This window comes from Rhinatrema bivittatum, chromosome 4 (assembly GCF_901001135.1).
Source record: "Rhinatrema bivittatum chromosome 4, aRhiBiv1.1, whole genome shotgun sequence".
Classification (NCBI taxonomy): Eukaryota; Metazoa; Chordata; class Amphibia; order Gymnophiona; family Rhinatrematidae; genus Rhinatrema; species Rhinatrema bivittatum.
This window is the reverse complement of record NC_042618.1, coordinates 164,226,332-164,247,626: the sequence shown is the minus strand read 5'-3', so window position 1 is coordinate 164,247,626 and position 21,295 is coordinate 164,226,332. Positions and strand designations below refer to the sequence as shown.

Here is a 21,295-nt window from a genome sequence, read left to right as displayed (position 1 = left end):
GCAGTGTGTACCTGAGTCAGGACATAGTCCTCCTGAGACAACTTTTCAATCACATCAAAATGATCTACACCGTTGATGTCTCTGAGGCAGACATTTAATCCCAAGGCCTGCAGGTTCTGTAAAAGAGAAGCAAATATGAGGGAGCTTCAACACACATCTCACTCCTGTTGCTTCCTTTCCAGGAGAACCCTATGCCTAAGACCACCTGCTTACTTGTAGCAGTGTTGCCAAGATTGTGGCATATTTGCATAATCTAAGATTATAAGTGATTAGATGCTGGCAGAAAAAGACCAATTGCCCAGTCCAGTCTGGCTAGTTATTCCTGCCTGTACTGAAGGGATGTATCCCAGCTGCCAGTCATGGAAGCTTGCTCGCGCCTTATCCAAGTTAGTTTTTTGTTTTCTTCCTTCTCGGTTCTCTACCATCCTCAGTAGATGAGAATCCAAGATTCCATACTTAATCCAACACCGACCTCCCCTGCCCCCTGTCTTACTACCCAGCTTCATAATAATCTAAACAGCTACCAAAACTAGAGAGGCTGCTGATTGAACATCTGACTTCCTAGGACCCCTTGGCCTTTATGGATAATATCCAGCCAACACCAACCTGCCTGCACTGATCTGATTGGTTTCTGAGGAGATGTAGTCTGCTGGGCATCAATTCAGCTAACACGTGGCCTGCTGTGTCACCAGATTGTGTTTTCTTTATACACCCCTTTTATCTTTATTACCTTGTTGGACAATATCTGGTCACCACCAACCTGCCAGCCTGCTGTTTCCAACCCTGTTACCCCCGGCCACTTTATTGCTAGGCTGTGCTTCCTTTATCAGCCCCTTGTTTTCTTTTTATTGCCTCTCCCCTTGTCTCTAGTCTTGAGGGAGTGAATGGTGGGTTATTTGCAATACTGCAACCTACCAACACCGTTCCTACCGCTGTCCTTTATCCCTGTCCCAAGCATGCTGGAATTCTGTCACAGGACTGGTTTCCACCACCTCTGCTGGGAGGTTATTCCAGGAATCTATTGCCCTCTCAGTAATGTAGTATTTTTCCCTCTAGTTCTCTGCAGTACTAATATAGTACACAACAGCAAAAAAGACCAATCTGCTTCTCCAGTCTGCTCAGTTATTCCTGTCTGCTCCTCAATGATCTATCCTAGCTGCCAGCCATAAGAGTGGGACTGCTTGGGAGATACTGCTTCTTATCCAGGACAGTTTGTCATCTTCCTGATCAGTACTCTACCATCTTGGGCAGATGAGCACACAAAATGCCCCACTTATTTCACACTCATCAACCCTCCCCCCTTCCCAGTCCTAGCCAAAAAACTTGTAACAATCTAAATAGCTACCAATTCCAGCATGATCATTTCCTGAACATAAAGCCCCCTAGGTTCCTTGCATAGCATGTCAGACAGCCCTGGCTATGTGAGCACCCGTGTTTCCACTAGGACTTCTAGCTATTACTGTATGTGCATGCTGCTAGAGAGGCAGTTGCTAGTTAATTTTATCATCTCAGCCAGTCAGCTTGATCCAGCTGCTTGGCTGCCTGCATTTCCACTAGGACTTCTAACATTTTATATTACCTAATTTACTATAAATTTTCACAGCCCAACAATCATTACTGAATCATTTGAAAAATTCCATTCAACTCTGACTGTGAAAACAGGAAACCTTAGCCTCTAATATTACCCTCTGTGATACCCACCCAGAGTCCTCCAGAGAACAGATGTCTGAAGCTCAGAACCATGAGCAGCTTTTATAAAGTAGCATGAATTTGGAACACTTTTTAATGGTTTAGGCTGAAGAGAACATAAGTAGGTGATACGCACTGTTATAGAAGAATGGGTCTTGTAATAAGGATAGTGTCATCAGGTTGAGCTATGTTAGCCTTTTCCCCCTTTCTCTAGGGAGTGTGGCAGGATACCTGTGAATACTCCTGTGACTGTCTGCAGAACTCTGCTGTATCATGCTCTGCCAAAACCACCACGATGCGGCAGGTCTCAGCCTGGGACTTCACCTCCCTCACATGCTGCATGGGGCTGTTCCTCACAGCAATCTCCCTGCAAAGACAAACAGCAGTCATATAGTGGATCCTGGCCCCCAGGAGACCTCCAGCTTGGAAAGGCCTAATGCTAACATGGTAAGACCCCTAGGCAAACTCAGAGACACCTTCAGTATGGAGGGACCCCCTACCCTTCATATAAAGGAAGAATCGCAAATGGCCTAGATCCCCCTTCTCATAAGCTTCCTTTTCCTGAAGAAAGAGGATTCTGGCTTCTTGTAGGACACAACATGCACTCTCCCACCTTATGTGTTTCAGAATCATTTATTGATTTATTGTCATTTGATTTTCTGCTTTTCTTTGGTACTCAAAGAGGATTACAGTCACTCATAAAAATAAATTACATGATCGCAAATAATTAAGAAACGCGAGCTAGCTATTATTATAATATTCACTCATTGGTCACTAACTGCATTGATTTTTGTAACTCTCTATTCCATGACATTGCACAATACAACCTCAATACCTCCAACTTTTGCAGAGCATGGCAGCCGGACCTTTGGTAGAGGCTAAATCCACTAACCATATTATGCCAATTTTGTGTTATCTACATTGGCTCCTGGTTGAGAGCAGAATAAAATTTAAAACATTGTTTCTTAGTCTTCAAATGTGTAAATCAACTGGCTCCTGGATATACTTCCCAACTTCTCTCCGATACCCCAAGAGATCGTCAATCCCTCTAAAAGGCCCTTCTATCCTCCCCTCCCCTCCATTGACTTCAGCTAGACTAAAATGCATTCAGCTGCTTCTAAAATAATGGAACAAGATACCTCCAGTGCTGCACCTGGAAATTTGTTACCTGACCCTCTGGAAATAAGTCAGAGCTTGGTTGCTTAGCCAGGCCTTCCCCTAGACTCCAAAGCAGAGACTCATCCTCTAGCACCTGTCCACCAGAAGTCTCCCTGATCACAAATCCCACAAGGTTCACCCATTTATTTATTTAAGACATTTATATCCCACTCCATTCACAATAATAAGGAGGTTACAAAGGATATAAATAATCCTAAAAAAATCACACAAAAAGACAGAAGACACTCAACATCGAGGTCATATTCAGAACACACAGGACAAATAACAGACAAAACTAGTAATTATAAAACATAGCCCAGTTTTAAGCTGCAACAAATATAATGTGGTAGTCACTCAGTTGTGAAAAAAGGTGTCACCATGTATCGCAGTACTAAGATTGTACACGATTGGTGCCTATAACTGGTGCTAGAACCAGCAAACAAAGTTTAGACATTAAATGCCAAAGTGAACAGATGAGTTTTGAGCAGTTTCCTAAAGGGCAGTACAAATGATTCAAATTTGAGAACCTCCAGAAAAGAATTCCAAAGCTGGGGACCCATTATGCCAAATAGACATTTGTGCAACTCACTCAATCTGGCAATTCTCAAAGATGGAACTTCAAGCAAATTGCAAGAGAAGGAAGAGAGCAGACAAGGAGATTTTTTTAGTACAGAATTGATGCAGGAGGGTACAAGTCCATTAATGGCCTTATAAATTAGGACAGTGCTTATCAACCCAGTCCTTGGAGCGCACTTAACCAGTCAGGTTTCCAGAATGCGCACAATGAATATGCATGAGATAGATTTGCATGCACTGCTTCCATTGTATTCATAGCTATCTCATGCACATTCATTGTGGATGTCCTGAAAACCTGACTGGCTTGAGAAGCACTGAATTAGGGTGATAATCTTAAACTTCGCCGTCCAGTGGAGTCTCTGTAAGACTGGAGTAATGTGCTTGCTTTTTGGGGTGCCTTTTATAAAATGGAAGCAGCATTCTGAATTAATTGGAGAGCCCAAAATGTAGACTGTGGCAAACCAAGATATAGGGCATTACAATAGTCAACAGTGGATATCACAAATGACTAAACAACTGTTCTGAGATCATGATCGTCAAGGAACGACTTTAGATTCTGAAGAAGATGCACTTTAAAGAATACACTTTTCACTACTGTTAAGATATATGGACAGAAAGAAAGTGAAGGGTCCAGTATTACATTTTAGTTGCATACTTGGTTTCTGATAGGAATAGAAATTTCATCAAGGACAGAAATGTGCAGAATTTTAGTTTTCTTCAGATTAAGCAACAGACAATGGAAAAATAGAACTGAATGTCGGCATAGAATCTGTAACCTGCGCCAAGGTTAACTAAAATCTGACATAATGGAAACATGTAAATATTAAACAAGGTAGCTGAGAGGGCACAAAAGAAACAGACTTGAATTTTCACCACTTAAGAGAACGTTTTGCAAGTGATCTTGCAAGAAAGAAGAAAAACAATCCAGGCCCGTAGATGATATTCCGAGAGCTTGGAGTCATTGCAGTAAAGAAGCATGATTTAAAGCGTCAAATGCCATGGGGATATTAAAAAAAAAAATAAATAATAATTCTGTTCCGGAATCAAAACCTTGACAAAAGATTTCGAGACTTGATAACAAGAGGGTCTGAATACTGTGGGCAGCTCGAAAGCCAATTTGATTGTTGGCCATGAAGTTGTTTTTGTCAATGAAATTTTGGAGCTGTTTATTTACCAATTTTTAATGACTTTAGCCAAAAAAAGTTAAGGATGATACTGGGTACTGATTTCCTAAATATGCAGGATCCAAGTTTGGGTTTTTCTGAACAGGGTGAATGGAAGCATCCTTAAGAGAGACTGGTAGAAAATTCACTCAGCATTGCATTTACTAAGCACAAAATGCAGTCACGCAGCTCAAGCCTCATCACTTTCATCAAGATGTTAGAGCAAGCAAATAAAGGACAGAAATTATACTCCAAAGAACTGATAATTTGAGATGTCTCAAAAGGAGACGTGATGTCAAAACTCTCTCACAGGATTGGCAAATCCTCTTCTATAACCTCATCCAGGTGTAAAAAGAGTGATAATCTTGGAAACTTTACATTGGAAAAGTGACACAACCTACCTTTGCAACTAAGGAAGGAAGAACAGACTGGGCGTGTTAGTGAAGAAAGAAGATAAAAAGTGAACTATTCTAAAAAGTTCATGAGGGTGAGATACAGCTGATTCAATCTGAGATGGCTAGTACATTTTTTTCTGGTCTGACTGGTGGCAAGTTTATACCCATCCAGCTCAATTCAATAGCATTCAAGGTCAATAGGGGTTTTTATCTTACACTAGTGACGGTCAGCCTGACTAAGTTTTAGCTTTGCTGCCCAAAGTACAGCAGAATGCCAAGGGGTGTAAGAGCATCTCCGCGAGATGACAGACTTAAAAGCAGTTACTTCATCCAAACCAGCAAGCAATGAACGATGCCATCCGGAGACAGCGGTCAAAATGTTGGCGCAAGATACATCATTTAAAGAAGACAACCATGCTTCTCGTAAGTGTTCAGTATTGGTGCAAGGTCATCTTAGGAAGTGGGAGGTAACCTGAGACTAATGAACAGATGGAAAATATAGTAGGTATTAGATAAGAATAGGAAATTTGCTAACAGAGGGCCAAGAGTCCCATAGAGTATGGCCGAACGTTTGTGTAAGAGAGTGGATAACCTGCACCCATTCAAGAGAAGTCATTGCACATAAAACAATCTTCACAACAAGTGGGGAAAGGAGATTTATCCGCATGTATAGTGAAATCACCAAAGATAAAATCTTTCCTACTTCTAAACTTGACTTGAAGAACTAACTCAGTTAACCAGGCATACAAATAATTTAAAAAACCAAGAGGACTATAGACCAGAGAGACTCCTCAACCTGCAGAATTGGAAAGCAGTTCAAGGTATGGGATTTATTCAAGCGATTGCTGGGTCAAGTTTAGACTTTTCCTAGCTATAATCAAGATTCCACCACTGTGTCTATCAGTATGCAAACAGAAAAAAATCCCAAAACAATGTAACCGGGTAGATGCAACTGGTTCAAGAGGTCAGACTCAGTAGCATACAGCTAAGTTTCTATAATACAAAATAGATCTGGTTGGTGAAATTTAATTAGATCGCTGAAGACAAGCAGACTTTTTTCTTGATAGTTTGATCGTTAACCAAGAACACTGACAATGAAACAGAATTACCTTCTGGTAGAGGTCTGGCAAGGTGACTAATGTCTAAAAAGACAGTCTCAAGGATCTAGCAGTGGTGGTATGATGGTGACAAGGCAGACCTCTGTAGTGGCTATGCCCCATCACTGTAGGTATTGGCACATCCATGGTACTAAAGTAAGAATGGCTGTGTCCCAGAGAGATCAATATGGCAAGAGCAAGCCTATAGGCAAACTAAGAATGCGGGCTCAGAGTCACAATGTCACAGAATAGCAGTTATGTACAAAGGAGCAGGAGTGCATGAAATTAATGGAGGGGCCACCAGAATGTAATCGAAGGGGTGAGGCCACCCCTGCTGCAGTAGCATCAATAGCAGGACAGAGCAGGAAAGGTTTAGCAGGGCACACCTGAAAGAGAGGAGCAGCGAAAGGCTTCAGGAGATGGCAGGCAAGCAGTCTGGATGTTACAGGGCTAAATGAGAGCAGGTAAAGTCCGGCATCAGCACAGTCAAATTAATGGAGGGGCCATCCTCACAGCGATAGCAGGACAGTGCAGGAGAGGTTCAGCGGGGCATACCTGGAAGAAAGGAGCAGCGAAAGACTATATCTATCCAAATAGTAATTAACTTATTTCTTAATTCCATAGATATGCAATTTATATCCAATGCACCCAATTCACCAACTCTCTCCGTAAAGAATGCATTTATGCTCACTCTGAGTGGTATGAACTTGCAGAGACAGAGAAGAAGAAAGCAGATAAGGACTGCAGGGCCCATCTAGTCTGCCCATTCCTGATGCAATACTACAGAGCAAAGCAGATCTCAGGTTTTACCCCTCACTCCCCCTCAGTGCGTACCCCAGACTTAACCTCTCACTCCCTACAGTTAAGAATTCTCTGTGCTTATACCCGGCATATCTCTCACACACCCCCCAGCTAAGGATCCCCTGTGCTTATCCCAGGCTTTTCTGCGAGCCGGCCCACATGCATCCACCCCATCCTCTCTGTTAAATTTTTCATGCTCTTTCTCAGTTTATCCTCTTGAAGCATCATACCATGGCCTCTTTTTCTAGAACTCCATTCCTACTGGAGAACACTTCTTGTCTATTATTTATACCTTTGAGGCATCTGAATGTATCTAATATCCACCCCTCTCTAGAGAATACATATTTAAGTCCTTGAGATTTTGTGATTTTCCACTTCACATAGAGAAGAGCCACCCCCCACCCCCTGACACTTACTCTGACATGCAAAGAGGTGCATTGACATAGGTGTGTGTGATGGGTAGCAGGTCATACACACCACTCACCAGGAAAGCCCCTGAAAATCCAAAAGGGAAAACATTTAGTATTTGTTTGGCTTCATGCAGCATTTGCAGCACTACATATGGTAACTCAGAGGATAAAGAACTATACTTTTAGATGCTTCAGGTACATTTTAAACTGACACCTACCTACTCTAAGAGTGAAAGCTCTTAGTTACAAGTCAGGTGAAGCACATAACCCTCCTGAGAAAAAATATCCAGTACTAGCCTGCACTCAAAACAATCTGTTCTGCAATCCTGACTTCAGGAAGCAGAGACAATCTACATGTGGAGATTTCTGCCCAGTGCAGTGGGGTTAGAGATGAGCTGCTCCATGCGGGGCTCAGGACACACTATCAGATCTCCACCCTGTGCAATGGGGGTTATAGATGAGCTGCTGCATACGGGGCTTGGGATACAGGATCAGATTTCCACCTTATGACGTAGGATTAGAGATGAACTGCTGCATGTAGGGCTTGGGATACAGGATCAGATTTCCACCCTGTGTAGTAGGGTTACAGATGAGCTGCTGCATGCAGGGCTTAGGACACACTATCAGATCTCTACACTGTGCAGTAGGGGTTATAGATGAGCTGCTGAAGGCAGGGCTTGGGATACAGGTTGGGATCTCTGCTTAGTGCAGTGGGGTTAGAGAGGAGTTGCTGCACACAGGGTGGAGAATACAGAATCAGATCTCCACCCTGTCTTGGGAGGACCCAAGTAGCCCATTTTATAGTTAATTTGAAGATAAAAAGTTTAAAATCTCTTTACTGCTTCTCCTTGGAGGATGTCACTCTGCTGAGAGAAGAACTTCATATTTGTGCTGGTTTTTCCACTAACTCTGGAATTTGGTTTCAAGAAAATATATACCTCTGTAATATTGCCAATTGCCCATCTGCCCCTTTCTCTGTATTTCTTATATAGATTGTATCTAGGGTGAAGATGTTCCTCCTGATTCACCTAATTGACAGTCTCGGTCTTGAGTTGGACTCCGCCCACTATTCTAGCTCTGAGACTTTCAAGAAGCCTTGCAGTTGGCTCTGCTGTTTAAACTCACTGTTCCCTGCCCTCTCCAAATATGTTTTTCTTGTCTATCATTATTAGATTGTAAGCATCAAGAAGCAAGGGCTGTCTGTTATGGGTCTGTAAACCGCTGCATACAGCTGGCAGCGCTATACAAATAATACCAAACAGGAAAAAGGTCTAAGTGTCGTTGTTGAAAATACGTTGAAATGTTCTGCTCAGTGTGCAGCAGCAGCAGCCAAGAAAGCAAACAGAATGCTAGGGATTATTAGGAAAGGAATGGAGAATAAAACAGAGAATATCATAATGTCTCTGTATCACTCCATGGTGCAACCTCATCTTGAGTATTGTGTGCAGTTCTAGTTACCACATCTCAAAAAAGATATATCAGAATTAGAAAAGGTAGAGAGAAGGGCGACCAAAATGATAAAGGAGATGGAACAATTCCCCTATGAAGAAAGGCTAACGAGGTTAGGATTCTTCAGCTTGGAGAAGAGTTGGCTGCGGGGAGATATGATAAAAGTCTATAAAATAATGAGTGGAATGGAATGAGTAAACGATCAGTTGGGATCCTTTCAGGTACTTGTGACCTGGATTGGCCACTGTTGGAAACAGGATACTTGGCTTGATGGTCTGACCCAGTATGGCAAGTCTTATGTACTTATAACAATAAAATTAAAACCTATGGTCTATGGTCAATTTTTACAATGTCTGGTTTCAGGATGTGCAACCTGTATGGCTGCAAAGGGCACCATGCACAAGATGGCGCCACCATACCTGCAACCCCAGCCCACAGTGCCCTTCCACCTTTTGTCTGCAGGCTGCAGCCAATTTGTACCCAATGCTGCTCTGTGTGGCAGACAGGCACAGCAATGCAGAACTTGGCTTATGCTGTAGAACACAGGGAGACGCATGCATGCAGGAGACAGGGTTATGCCTGCACCAAGCCACTGCCAACGCTGCATTAGGAAGACCACTTAAGTCAGTGCTGTGTCCGAGCAGTCGGCAAAGGAGAGAGCACTGTGCCAAACCGCCACCAGTAGGAGGCTTCTGTCTGTAGTGATGGGTAAAGAAATAGCCTGCTGGGAGGAACTGGAGAGGAAGGAGAACATAAGAACATTAAAAAGTGCCATGCTGGGTCAGCTTAGTGGTCCATTAAGTGCAGCATCTGTTCTCTGACTTGCAATTTCCTGTCCGATATTCATGGGAAGATCCCTTCCCTGTTGCTTAGACATAAGAGGTGGCAATGTCCAAGTATTCCTGGCTGATAATTGTTAATGGACTTTTTTTTTTACCAGAAATGTGTTCAAACTTTTCTAAAACTTTCAGCAACAAATTCCATAGCTAGGGAATGCTGCTAGGCAGTAGGGAGCAAGAGGCACCGTGAGGAGAGGGGCTGAGAGAGGGAGGATATTGGTGCTAGGCAGAGGATGGAGATGGGAGAGATTGAGGGATGCTGGGCATTGCTGGGGGACAGTAAGAAAAGTGGATGCTGGACATTGTGGGCAAGGGAGAAAGAAAAAGGGGGTCAAGGGAAAACTGGTGCTGGCAGCAGGTGAAGAAAAAAATAAAAAAGGAGGAGGAGGAGGATGCCGGGCAGAGTGGAGAGAGAGGGGGAATGCTGTGCTGGAGCTGCTGATGCAGAAGAGGAGGAGGGGGAGGGTGCCAATTTCAGTTTTCACAAAGGGTGCCAGGTAGTCTAAAGCTTTCTCAGATTTCATCAGTGGGGTTTGCGCTAATAATCAAAGCCAAACTATATGATTAGTTTTATTTTGATTACTGTACCTGCTTTCTCTGGGAGTCATTTTTCCATCAGAACCAGCGTGAGCAGTTTGTATTGTGCAAAACTGCACAATGTTCCATCCCTCGACCTCACCCCTGCCCCCAGAAATGCCTCCGATCACTGCGGGCAAAATCACCTGTGTCGTAGAACCATGCAGTTCATTTTGCCCACTTTGAGGGTGGCTAATCTTCAAAGCCCTCGTTTCCAAAATAAAAGTCCTTCTTTACCTGAGCAGATGGCGTTTAAGATTGCCCTCCACATGCCGTCCACTATTGCTTTACGACTTTCTTGTGTATTTATCTTCCGAGTCTTAGTCTTGCTCTCCCAGCCAGAGCTGGGTGTTTTCATGTGGCACCCTCAGTAACATGGTGTTTTGTGGTGAAGCCATATCCTCTGACCACAAACATACATTCGAAAGGGGGGGGGGGGGGGAGGGGGAGGAACAGCTTTAAATGGAATTTGTCCAGGTAGCTAAGCAATCACCCAAATAAATTCCCCAAATTCAGGATTGCTCTCCCTTCGGTGGTCAAAGGTTTCTCAGCATGCGTACATTCTGCTGTAGCAAAAATGGGCGGAGGAAGGGTGGGGAAGGGATTTCATTGTGCAAAGTCTGCAGGTAGAACGGTACCCTGAATTTTCAAAGGAAAGCACCACAAAGAGTTTCCCTTTGAAAATTAGATTGCAGGTCCAAGGCTGACCTACACGCTGTCCAGGGGATTTTAAAATTCTCCCCCTAGAGGGAGAATTTTAAATAGCTCACATAATTGCAAAGTAAGCAAATGCTTTTACCGCATATCATTTATAGCTTCTCTTTGAAAGTTATTAGTGTAAAACGTGCAGTGAAAGCGCACCTATACTTTGCACCGGTGATCTGTGCAGGCGACCAAGGGAGCGGGGTAAAATTGCATGCCTACACATAAATGTCCATGGGAGCGCCTTTTTTATAATCTGCTATGGAAGCTTGCATGCACTTTTCCATGCTGAAGAGGGCAGTTTCCAGAAAGGTAAATGCAGGTAAATGGATTTGAAAAAGTGTTATTTTAGTATCTCTGCACCTTTTTACTCTCTGTTTATTTTCTGAGTCTTATTTTGTTCTTTTCCTGAATTTGTACAACTTTGTGCATGTAATTGTATGTAATTTTGCTTTTTATATTCAACAGAGAAACAGTGTGTGTGTGTATATATATTTTGTAACGATAAAGGGCTGGGCACCCTGAATTACAGAAGTGAATTGAGCTTCCACTGTACTCCTGTTCCTTTTTTTTTTTTTTGCAAAATAATTTGTATTGTATCCCTGTTCTTTGTACTGCTTGCACTTTACACAGCACTGTTGGGTGAGTTTCCTTCGCCACTTATTTCTTCAGTGATGCATTAAATCCCTTCACTTATAACAGATCAGGCACAGTAACATACAGGTCAATACAGAAAAACCCGCAGGAGAGCCGGCAAGCGCCCGCTCTCCCGACGCGCGCCCAGGCCACTCTCCTAGGCGTGCGATTCAGTAAGAAAAAATATGCTAATGAGGGCCCGCGGTAAAAGGAGGTGCTAGGGACACTAGCGCTGTCAACGGGTTTGACAGCCGACGCTCAATTTTACCGGCATCAGTTCTCGAACCCGCTGACAGCCACAGGTTCGGAAAACGGACGCCGGCAAAATTGAGCTTCCATCTTCCAATCCGTGAGCAGATTTTAATTTATTAATTTATTAATTTTTTTATTTTTTTTTACTTTTGGGGCTTCCTGCTTAATATCACTATGATATTAAGTTGGAGGGTGTACAGAAATGCAGGTTTTTTTGCTTTTCTGTACTCTTTCCTGGTGCCGGCTGAAATTAAAATGTGCGGCTCAGCTGCACATTTTACTTTCTGTATTGCACGGGAATAACTAATAGGGCCATCAACATGCATTTGCATGTTGCGGGTGCTTTTAGTTTCGGGAGGTTGGCCACGCGTTTTCCACAAGCTATTACCCCTTACTGTATAAGGGGTAAAAATAGCGCATCGAAAATGTGCGTCCAACTGGGGGCTAACAGTGCGCTCTGCTTGAGCGCACTTTACTGCATCGGCCCGATAGTGAATGACAGCAAAATTAAAAAAAAAAAAAAACAACGACCCATCCTGTCTGCCCAGGAAGGTATTTAGGATTGTAACTCCTGCTCTGTGCAAGTTATCCCCATGCCTTTCCTGGAAGCACAATACAATCATTTTAATTCGGTTTGAGGTTGAATTACAGCTCCATGCAGGTTACCCCAATATTTTGTTTCCATCTTCCTGCCAGCAAGGGATCCTCTGTGTTTATCTCAAGCTTTTTAAAATTTTGCTACCATCTTTGTCTCCACCAGATCCTCCATGAGGGCAATTCATGCATCCACCACCCTTTGTTTGAAAAAATATGATCTGATGTTGTTCCCGAGTCTGCCTCTTTATAGCTTCAAATGGTGACCCCTAGTTCTATGGCTTGCTTTCCGTTGAAAAAAGGTTTGTGCATTAATATCTATCAGGTATTTAAATGTCTGTATCATATCCCTGCCTGCTTCTCCTCTCCTCTCTGGTATATATCTTCAGATCCTCAAGTCTCAGCTGATGCATGTTTTGTTACATATCCTGCACCATTTTGGTTGCCTCTCAGAACTGCTTCTGACCTATCTCTACTCTTTTTGAGAAACAGCCTCCAAAACTAAACATAGTGTAACCATAAGGGGGTCATTAGATGGCATAGTAGCTCTATACTTTCTGGACTATGCTTTTACTGGGTTTGCGTATATTGTGAAAGGTTAAAAGTTCTGACCTGGGAAAGAACAGGGGAATGGCTAGTGTGGGAGGAGAATTCAGGTGGCCCTTCCCATAAGGGGTATATTTTGTGGGAGTGGTCAAAGAGGTGAAAAGTTTATCCTATATTTTAAAATGGGGAAAATTCCAGAGTGATGAGTCAAGGAAAGTCCAAGTAGATGTGTGCCAGAGGTATGAGTGGCAGTATGATGCTGGCCTATGGGTGAGTGTTTTTGAATTGTATAAAAGGAAGTGTTGTATATGGGCAAATGGCTGGTTGTCTAAGTAAGGGGATCTGAGGACAGAGCCTGAAGTCTGGAGTGACAGGTGTATGGTGCCATCTTCTGTGGTACCCAAGTGGGAAAGAGAATTAAGAAGTGCTCCAGCTTGCTGAGAGTTGGATACAGTTGAAGAGAAGAGTCTGAAGGACTATCCTAACCCTTGTAGAGTGTCTGGAGGAGTAGAGTCTGAAGGACTATCCTAACCCTTGTAGAGTGTCTGAAGGAGTAGAGTCTGAAGGACTATCCTAACCCTTGTAGAGTGTGATGTGGAGAGAGTTGAGGTGCCATCCCTTGCGGTATCATCAGATACAGAGCCAGATCACAGACAGAGAGGCTAAAGAGAGAAACGGCAAGTGCCCCTTCTGAGGTGCTGAAGTGACTAGAGGTGTGGAGGAGGCCAAGGTTGCCAGACAGGAGTGGAGGAGTAGTCTAATGGTTAGAGCAGTGGGTTACAAGCAAGGGAGGCTCAGGGTTCAAATCCCACTGCTGCTCCTTCTGACCTTGGGTAAGTCGCTTCACCCTCCATTGCCTCAGGTACAAATTTATATTGTGAGCCTGCTAGGGATATACCTGACAAAAGGGAATATAAATATTATTAAAAAATAAAAGTAAAAATTGTAGGAAGTATCTAGAAAAGAGGAGATGTGTTGGAAGATTGCAGGGTCCAGGGAGAGAGGTGCCTGTGACAAATTCCAGAAGTAGGTCAGGAGTTGCATCTACCTGTGGAAGGGGGTGAGTTACTTGGGTGCCTGTCTTGAGATTTTGGGATGATCAAGAGCAGCTCCTACCCCTGAGGAACATTGTTGGAAAGAGACTGTGTACAAATTACTGTGGGTTCCCCAAGGACCTGGGAGAATAAGGAATTAAGAGTAACTGGAGTGAAATTTGATGGGGGGTGGCCCAAAGGATTGAACTGTGGCTATTGGACTACAGTTGTCTGTGCTTTGATAAGATGTTTTTTTTCTGCTGGGTTTTTATGTGTTAAAATAAATATTTATTTTTGAAGCACGAGTAAGGTGTGGAGACTGGAAAGTGTCTTCAGTTTGGACCCTGCAAATGGTTCTACCCTCCAGCTCACAATGCCCTGAGAGACTGTGTGATACCCCAATGCTCCCCAGGGCTAGGAAGGTGGCCCCCTTGGGAAGGTGAGTTTACGATAGTATTCTAAATGAGGCCTCATCAATTACCTGTACAAGGGCAGGAGTAATATTTATGCATGGAGCTGGAATGCCATCTTAATGTTTGCATTTCAGGCATTCTATTGTAAGCGATGCTATTACCTTTAATCTCAGGTTTCACCCCATAATCTGTCCAATCTGTTGAGAGTGCCATGGCAACCAGATGAGCACCCGCTGAATGACCACATAGATAGAGCCCACTAGAAAGAAGACAGAGGTTTCTGACAATGGCAGAGATATATTAGAACATGGCACAAACTTATTCTTACTGATCGTATCTTGCAAAGCAGCAAAAGCTTTAGAAAACCTTCTATTTTCAGAGTTTACACACACATAACTCATTCAAAGAGGGCAGGTATTTTAAAAACTAGGTGCACAAGAAAGTAAATGGGTTAAAATGGTTGTTTACATACAGGTCTATCCAGTACCGAGCAGTAGGAAGAGCTGCGTTAGTGCCTGCGGCACCCGCGGTTGCCGCATGCACAGTGCAGCACACCTACTGCTCGATCCTGAACATTAATTTTATTTAAATGTAAACCGCGTCCGTGAAGCCTTAGGCCCGCGCAACCCATTTTACTGGATAGAGCGCCTATACAGTATCCTGGGTGCGCGGGCCTAACGCTTCACGCCACGCTGGTATCTGTCATTTCAAATGTCATTTGAAATGACAGATACCAGGAAGTCGGGACTGCCAGTCCCCTCCTCCCGAAGCAGGGCGCGAAAAGCAGCCTTGCTCCGGGAGGAGGGGAGAAGAGACACTGACAGCGGCGAAGCAAAAAAAAAAAAAAGGCGAAAAAACCAAAAGCTGTAAGTTGCTTCGCCGCTGTCAGTGTCTCTTCTCCCCTCCTCCCGGAGCAGGGCGCGAAAAGCAACCTTGCTCCGGGAGGAGGGGAGAATAGACCCCAAAAGTGATCTGTCAAGATCCCAAAAGTACAACTTACTTTTTTTTGCAGCCATCAGCAGGAACACATGGTGATCGTGGCTCCCGTAGCTCCTGTAGCTCCTCCCGACGAAGATGGCCGCCTGCACGGGGGAAAGCGTGCAATTGGCCGCTGAAGACGTGACGTCACGACGTTTGGCGTCACGGGATGTGACGCCACGTCTTGAGCGGCCAATTGCACGCTTTCCCCCGTGCAGGCGGCCATCTTCGTCGGGGGGAGCTACGCTCGCCATGTGTTCCTGCTGATGGCTGCAACAAAAAGTAAGTTGTGCAGGCGTCCAAAAGCGACTTACTTTTTGGGATCTTGACAGATCCCAAAAGTAAGTTGCTTTTGGAAAAAACCCAAAATTGTCGCTTTTGGAAAATTGCTCCCCTTTTTTTTTTTTGCTTCGCCGCTGTCATCTCTTCTCCCCTCCTCCCGGAGCAGGGCGCGAAAAGCAGCCTTGCTCCGGGAGGAGGGAGAACAGACTGACAGCGGCGAAGCAAAAAAGGGGGAGCCACGATACCTTCTTGGCTTGACGGCTGCAAAAGTAAGTCGGGTCCGGGTTGGGGGTCCGGGTCGGGTCCAGGCTGGGGGAAAGCTTGCCGCCTACCCTGACCCCTGCCTCTACCACAGGGGTCAGGGTAGGCGGTAAGTTAGCAGGTTAAACGCGCGACAAAACGGCAGGGAAAGGTAGCGATAGTCGGGGCGCGGGTTACGGGATGCTAGGGAATAGCTAATTCGCTCGTTTGCATGCAATATCCATGCCGCGTGCGGAAGGGGTTGGCCGGGGATTTTAGGACGCGGTAGGAGTAAGTTATAGTGGATTTGGGATCGCAGGAAGGGATAACGCGGCCGGAAAGTGAGTAGAGAGCCGGTTAGGAACGGGGAAACCGCGGACGCACTTTACAGGATAGACCTGATATTGATTTCACTGGTCAAATTGAATATACTGTATATTCTACAGAATACAGATGTGTCATGGAAGCAAATGCTCAGACTGGACCTACTCAATAAGGGCCAGGCAGTGTCTCCAGGCTGAATCTAATCAGCAAGAACTGTGCCTTCACCTTAGACCAATTCAGTGGCTTACAGGTTTTTTTTCCTATTGATTCTGAAGCTTGTACTTAATCAGTAACTAGGTAAGCAAGCTGCAATGGAGAGGGCAGGTGGAATGAGCCAAGATAGTCATATTGCAGTCACTGTTGTTCCTCTACTAGTTTCGACAGCTGTTTGAAACTGTATTTCTGAAATGCACCAAATTGTTCTGTTTATTTTTTTTTTTCAGTCAGACTCCCCCCTAGTGTGGGTCCTTTCACTTAACAAATCTACTGTACCTTTGTGACAGCCTGAAAGCCCAGGGGTGAGTTAGCAGTAGCACAGTCCTGGCAATTTCATGGTTTCTTTGCTGCGGCCCTACATCAAGTGACTTTTCTCTGACTGCTGTGGGCCCCCAGGATTCTCACCTAATACAAGGATACTGCCGGGCCACAAATGCAATACCCCGTCGGACCTGCGAGACCATCAGATCCATGTCACCTGAGGAAATAGCAGCAGGTTTAAGTAGAGAGAGCAGTGCAAAAGTTAATCAGCAACTCACACGTGTCCAGCACTTACCTTTCGGAGCGATGTCATAACCAAGGGCCACCACTGCAATTCCTTTTCTTAGAAGTGGGGGAGCCATGAATCCAGATTCCTCCTTACTTTGGACAGAAAAATCCAGGTAGAGGAAACATGTCATATGCAAAACAGAAAGGGGGCGCAAGCGAAGCAAGCAAGGATCCGGGTGCCTAGGAGGTGCAGTGAGGGATGGAAGCCTGATGACGAGGAGTGATCAGGAAAGGATTTAGTCAGAGCACTAACCCAGAAGAATACAGCCCTCAGATGTACCCCGATTCATGTAGGCCTCAAATCTGGGGTACCACGGTCTCACTAGAAACACACTGCCAACTGACCCAAAACCCAAGCTTCACGAGAGCAATAAAACCATCCAGAAGCAAAACAGCGCCAGCGTAAAACCGTAAGACACTTCTTCCATCACCGTGTAAGCACCCACCTTAAAAACTGCCAGTATCCTCCGTGGACATAGATAAAGAACGGGAACGCTGGAATAAAGCAGGGCGGAAAGAGGAATGTCAGTCTACTGATGAAAAACAAACAGTCTCTCTGCAAAGGAGTCCCCAGGAGGTCTCAGGCATTAACTGGGGAGGATTATGTGGGCGGCAAAGTTTAGTTGTGGAGCCTTGGCACACCCTGTGTTTCCCATCCTTCTCTTGGTCTCAAAGTAACAGTGCTGCAGGATGGGGAAGCCTATGGGGGTAACCATCCTACCATCACTGGCTGGATGTCAGAGACCAGGGCAGAGAAAAGGAGCTTTACCTCCGGAAGAATGTAAGGGCAAATAAATGTCCATCTTTTCTCCTTCTAATGCTCCATAAGGAACATTTAACAGTGTCTCTGTCATAGACTGGCTCTTCTTTGTACCTACAGCAGACATGGAAAGAAAGCATAAACAAAATTAGACTGGAAGCCCTCTGGAGATAGGGGAAATACCTACAGTGCCTGAACGCAATCCCCTTTGAAGTGTCAAACAGCGGAATATAAAAATCTAAATAAATAAAATAATCCAACAACTGAATCAAGTAAGACTCAAGAAGAGAGCTGGAATCCAGCTAAAGCAGCAAGAGATGTCAGTGTGGGAATGACCTAACTGCTGTGGAGAAAGGATTCACCCACAGGAAAGAGCACACGTATAATATGAAGGCCAAAATTATTATGAGGCCCCATCTGGCCATTTTCCTTTCCTCTTGTATACCGCAGACCCAACATGATCTCTGGCTTTAGGTTTACCCCCTCGTAACCAGGGATCTTCTGTACTTATTCCAGACTTACTTACATTCTGATACTATATTTGCCTCTACCACTTTCCCTGGGAGGGAATCTATGCAACCGCAATCCTTTCTGAGAAAAAAAATAATTCCTTATTTATTTCACAGTGTACCTGCTTCAGCCTCACATCGTGTCCTCTTGTTCTAGAACTTTCTTCCCTCTAGAAAAGGTTTGTTTCTTCTGCCTGACTTATACCTTTGAGCTATTTGGATGTCTCTATCAAATCCCCTTTCCTCCTCTCCTGTAAGGGGTGGGTGGGTGGGTGGGTGTGTCTGTCTCACCTCAGAGAGCTTACTTTCGCTATATGGAGATGAGGCCTCCAGAATAGGATTTAATATTCCAGACGAGGTCTCACCAATGATAATTACAGAGCCATTGTTCTTACTTGTATTATTAGTTCTTCCTCTCCTTATACATCCTAGCTGCCCTCCTGGCTCTTGCTTTGTCACATTGTTTTGAAACCTTAAGACCCTCGGTTAGGAACACCCCAAGGTTTCTCTTCTGTTTATGTACTGCTCTCTTGGATTTCTGTACTCCAAATGCACAACTCTGTGTAACATTTTGGCTGGTTGCAGAAAGACCCCTGCAACCAGCCGCACCTACCCCCAATTCAACCAAGGCCGCAGCTCGCTGCTGGGATTTCTTCGTGGCAAGGACACCGCCACCGCATGTCTGTTCTGATGTGCCGCACCTCACAAACTCGCCCTGCTCTTCAAGGCTCCGTGGTGGGAAAGTTCGGGCGGCTCTCCCTGATGACGTCAGCGTGGTTGTGCATTTAAACCCCAGTCGTACTTCTGCCCACTGACTCAGCAACAGGCCTTCCTGCTCCTGCACTGCGTGTTGCTTCTTTGTCCCATGCCTAACTTGCCTCGTTGTTTTGCCTTGCCCTGCCTTGTTATCTTCTCCTTGCCTCGGTGTGCCTTGTCTTCCCTCTGTGTTCTGCTTGCCTTGGTCCCCTGTCCTTGCCTTGTCTGTCCGTCTTTGCTTGATTCCTGGATTAGAGCCTGGCCTTGGACCCTGACTATGCTTTAAACTGCCACCTGCCCTGATTACAGCTTGGACCTCGACACTGCCTGATCTCTGCCTACCCCAACCTTGGCCTGGACCTCAATTGTGATTGCTCGCCACGTGCCCTAACCTTGGCCTGGACCCCCACACTATTTGCTTGCTGCCTACCCTGACCTTTGCCTGCTGTTTAACTTTGCTCTTTATAAGACTCTCACCTAAGCCCTGCCGGCCCCTCTAACCCAAGGGCTCAACCTGCGGGTATAGGTGAAGCCCTAGAACCAGTCCAAGTAAGAATGAGTCCACCTGCTGTCGGCGTGGACACCCTGCACTTTTTTGCATTTAATTTTAAACGCTTGACCATGCCTCACACTTTCTTAGATCACATCTCATCTTTTCCACTCCTTTTTGAATGTCCATCTCCTTGAAGATCTTAGTAACATCCAGAGACGTACTAAGGGGGGGGGGGGTGAGGGGGGGCGGTCCGCCCCGAGTGGCAACAGGGGGAAGGGTGCCATTGCCGCTGGCAGGAAGATCCTGCGGCGGCGCGGAACAGTGACCTGGTGGGGGAACCCTGCCAGCAAAAGCAAGGACCTTCAGTCGCAGAGGCCAGCAGCACCGTTGGTATTTCCTGGAGTTGGTATGGCAGCAAAGAACAGGCCCAGTGTTGACGCTGGCGCTCCCAGAGCTGGTGGCAGAAGAAGAGGGCCTGCGATGCCGCCGCTGGCCGAAGAAGTGAAAGACTGGCCCTGTGAGAGCAAGTGCCAGTGTATCAGGGGGGGGTATGAGTATGTGTGGATGTCTGTGTGTGTGGATATCTGTGTGTATGAGGATGGGTGTGTGGGTGAGGGTGTGTATGAGGGGGGTGTGGGTGTGTGTATGAGATGGTGAATGTATAGAAGTGTTAGTATGTGTGTGCCTTTGGGTGTGTATGTGTGAGAGGGTGCCTATGTACGGGGGAAGGGGTGGGGGTGAGAGAGAGGAAGCATGTGTGGTGTATGTGGGTGAGAGAGGAATATTGTGTGAGAGATACAGAGGAAGCGTGTATGTGTGAGAGAGAGAGAGACGGAGGAAACGTGTGCCTGTCTCTTTCACACACACACACACATACTCAAGTTCCCACTGTCTCTCACCAAGTGTGTATGTGTGTGAGAGATAGAGGGAGCATATTTTGTTTGTGTCTGTGTGTGTGTGTGTGTGTGTGCGTACCCCCAGTTCATGACAATCTCAGGGTGACAAGTATGAAGAGTGGGGGATTTTTTAAATCAGTTTTAATTACTGGGTGTTATTTGATGTCTGCTGTTTTTAAATATTTTATCGATGTTTAGGAAATTTTTAAAAATTTGTACAGGAGCTTCTCATTATTGAATATTATTCTATTCATCAGCTGTTTTGAAATGTATAATTTTTAATATGGTTTTACTATTCTGATTGATTTATATTTCTTGATTGTATTGTTCTGAGGAATAGTAATTTTCTGTTTTCCATTGTTACACTACATAAAGAACCTGGCTTGTGGTTTCCAGTTCAGTTTTTGTCTGCATGTGTGCGTGTGAGAAAGAGAGAGAGGAAGCGAGTGTGTGTGTGTGTGTGTTAGCTTGTGAGAAAGACACAGAGGAAGTGTGTGTGTATGTGTGTGTTAGCTTGTGAGAGAGACACAGAGGAAGCACGTATGTGTGAGAGAGAGATGGAAGAAGAATGTCTATGTGTGAGAGAGAGAGAGACACAGAAATGTGTGTGTAAGAGAGGTACAGAGAAAGAGAGTGTGTGTGTGTATGTGTGTGTGTGTGTGTGCGCATGCGTATGCCCAGTCTACAACAATCTTAAGATGACACGGAGAGGGTGGTGGATGCCTGGAATGCTCTTCCGGAGGAAGTGGTGAAGACTAAAACTGTGAAGGATTTCAAAGGGGCATGGGATAAACACTGGATCCCTAAAGGCTAGATGATGGGAATGAATTTAAAAGCTTGGTGTAACCTGCATGGAGTGACAGTTACTACTCTTAACAGAAACGTGGGGGTAACCTGCACGGAGCGGCATATCCAGCATAACTCTCTGCTTCAAGGCAGGGGGAATGAAGAAAAGTGGATCT

At 45.0% G+C, this 21,295-nt stretch overlaps 1 protein-coding gene across 2 annotated transcripts in view; it reads right to left on the bottom strand.

Moving 5' to 3' along the window:
• Positions 1-21,295, bottom strand: part of AFMID (arylformamidase) — a 50,551-nt gene that overhangs the window by 13,375 nt on the left and 15,881 nt on the right. Inside the window, exons 3-10 of one of the 2 annotated variants that reach the window (XM_029599127.1) lie at positions 17,689-17,793; positions 17,366-17,414; positions 16,927-17,012; positions 16,776-16,848; positions 14,492-14,589; positions 7,296-7,374; positions 1,921-2,056; positions 12-116 (exon numbers count right to left, since the gene is read on the bottom strand). In XM_029599127.1, the coding sequence (XP_029454987.1) occupies positions 12-116; positions 1,921-2,056; positions 7,296-7,374; positions 14,492-14,589; positions 16,776-16,848; positions 16,927-17,012; positions 17,366-17,414; positions 17,689-17,793 (731 nt within the window). The remainder of the gene's footprint in view (positions 1-11; positions 117-1,920; positions 2,057-7,295; positions 7,375-14,491; positions 14,590-16,775; positions 16,849-16,926; positions 17,013-17,365; positions 17,415-17,688; positions 17,794-21,295) is intronic. The other variant, XM_029599128.1, reaches the window with a different exon arrangement.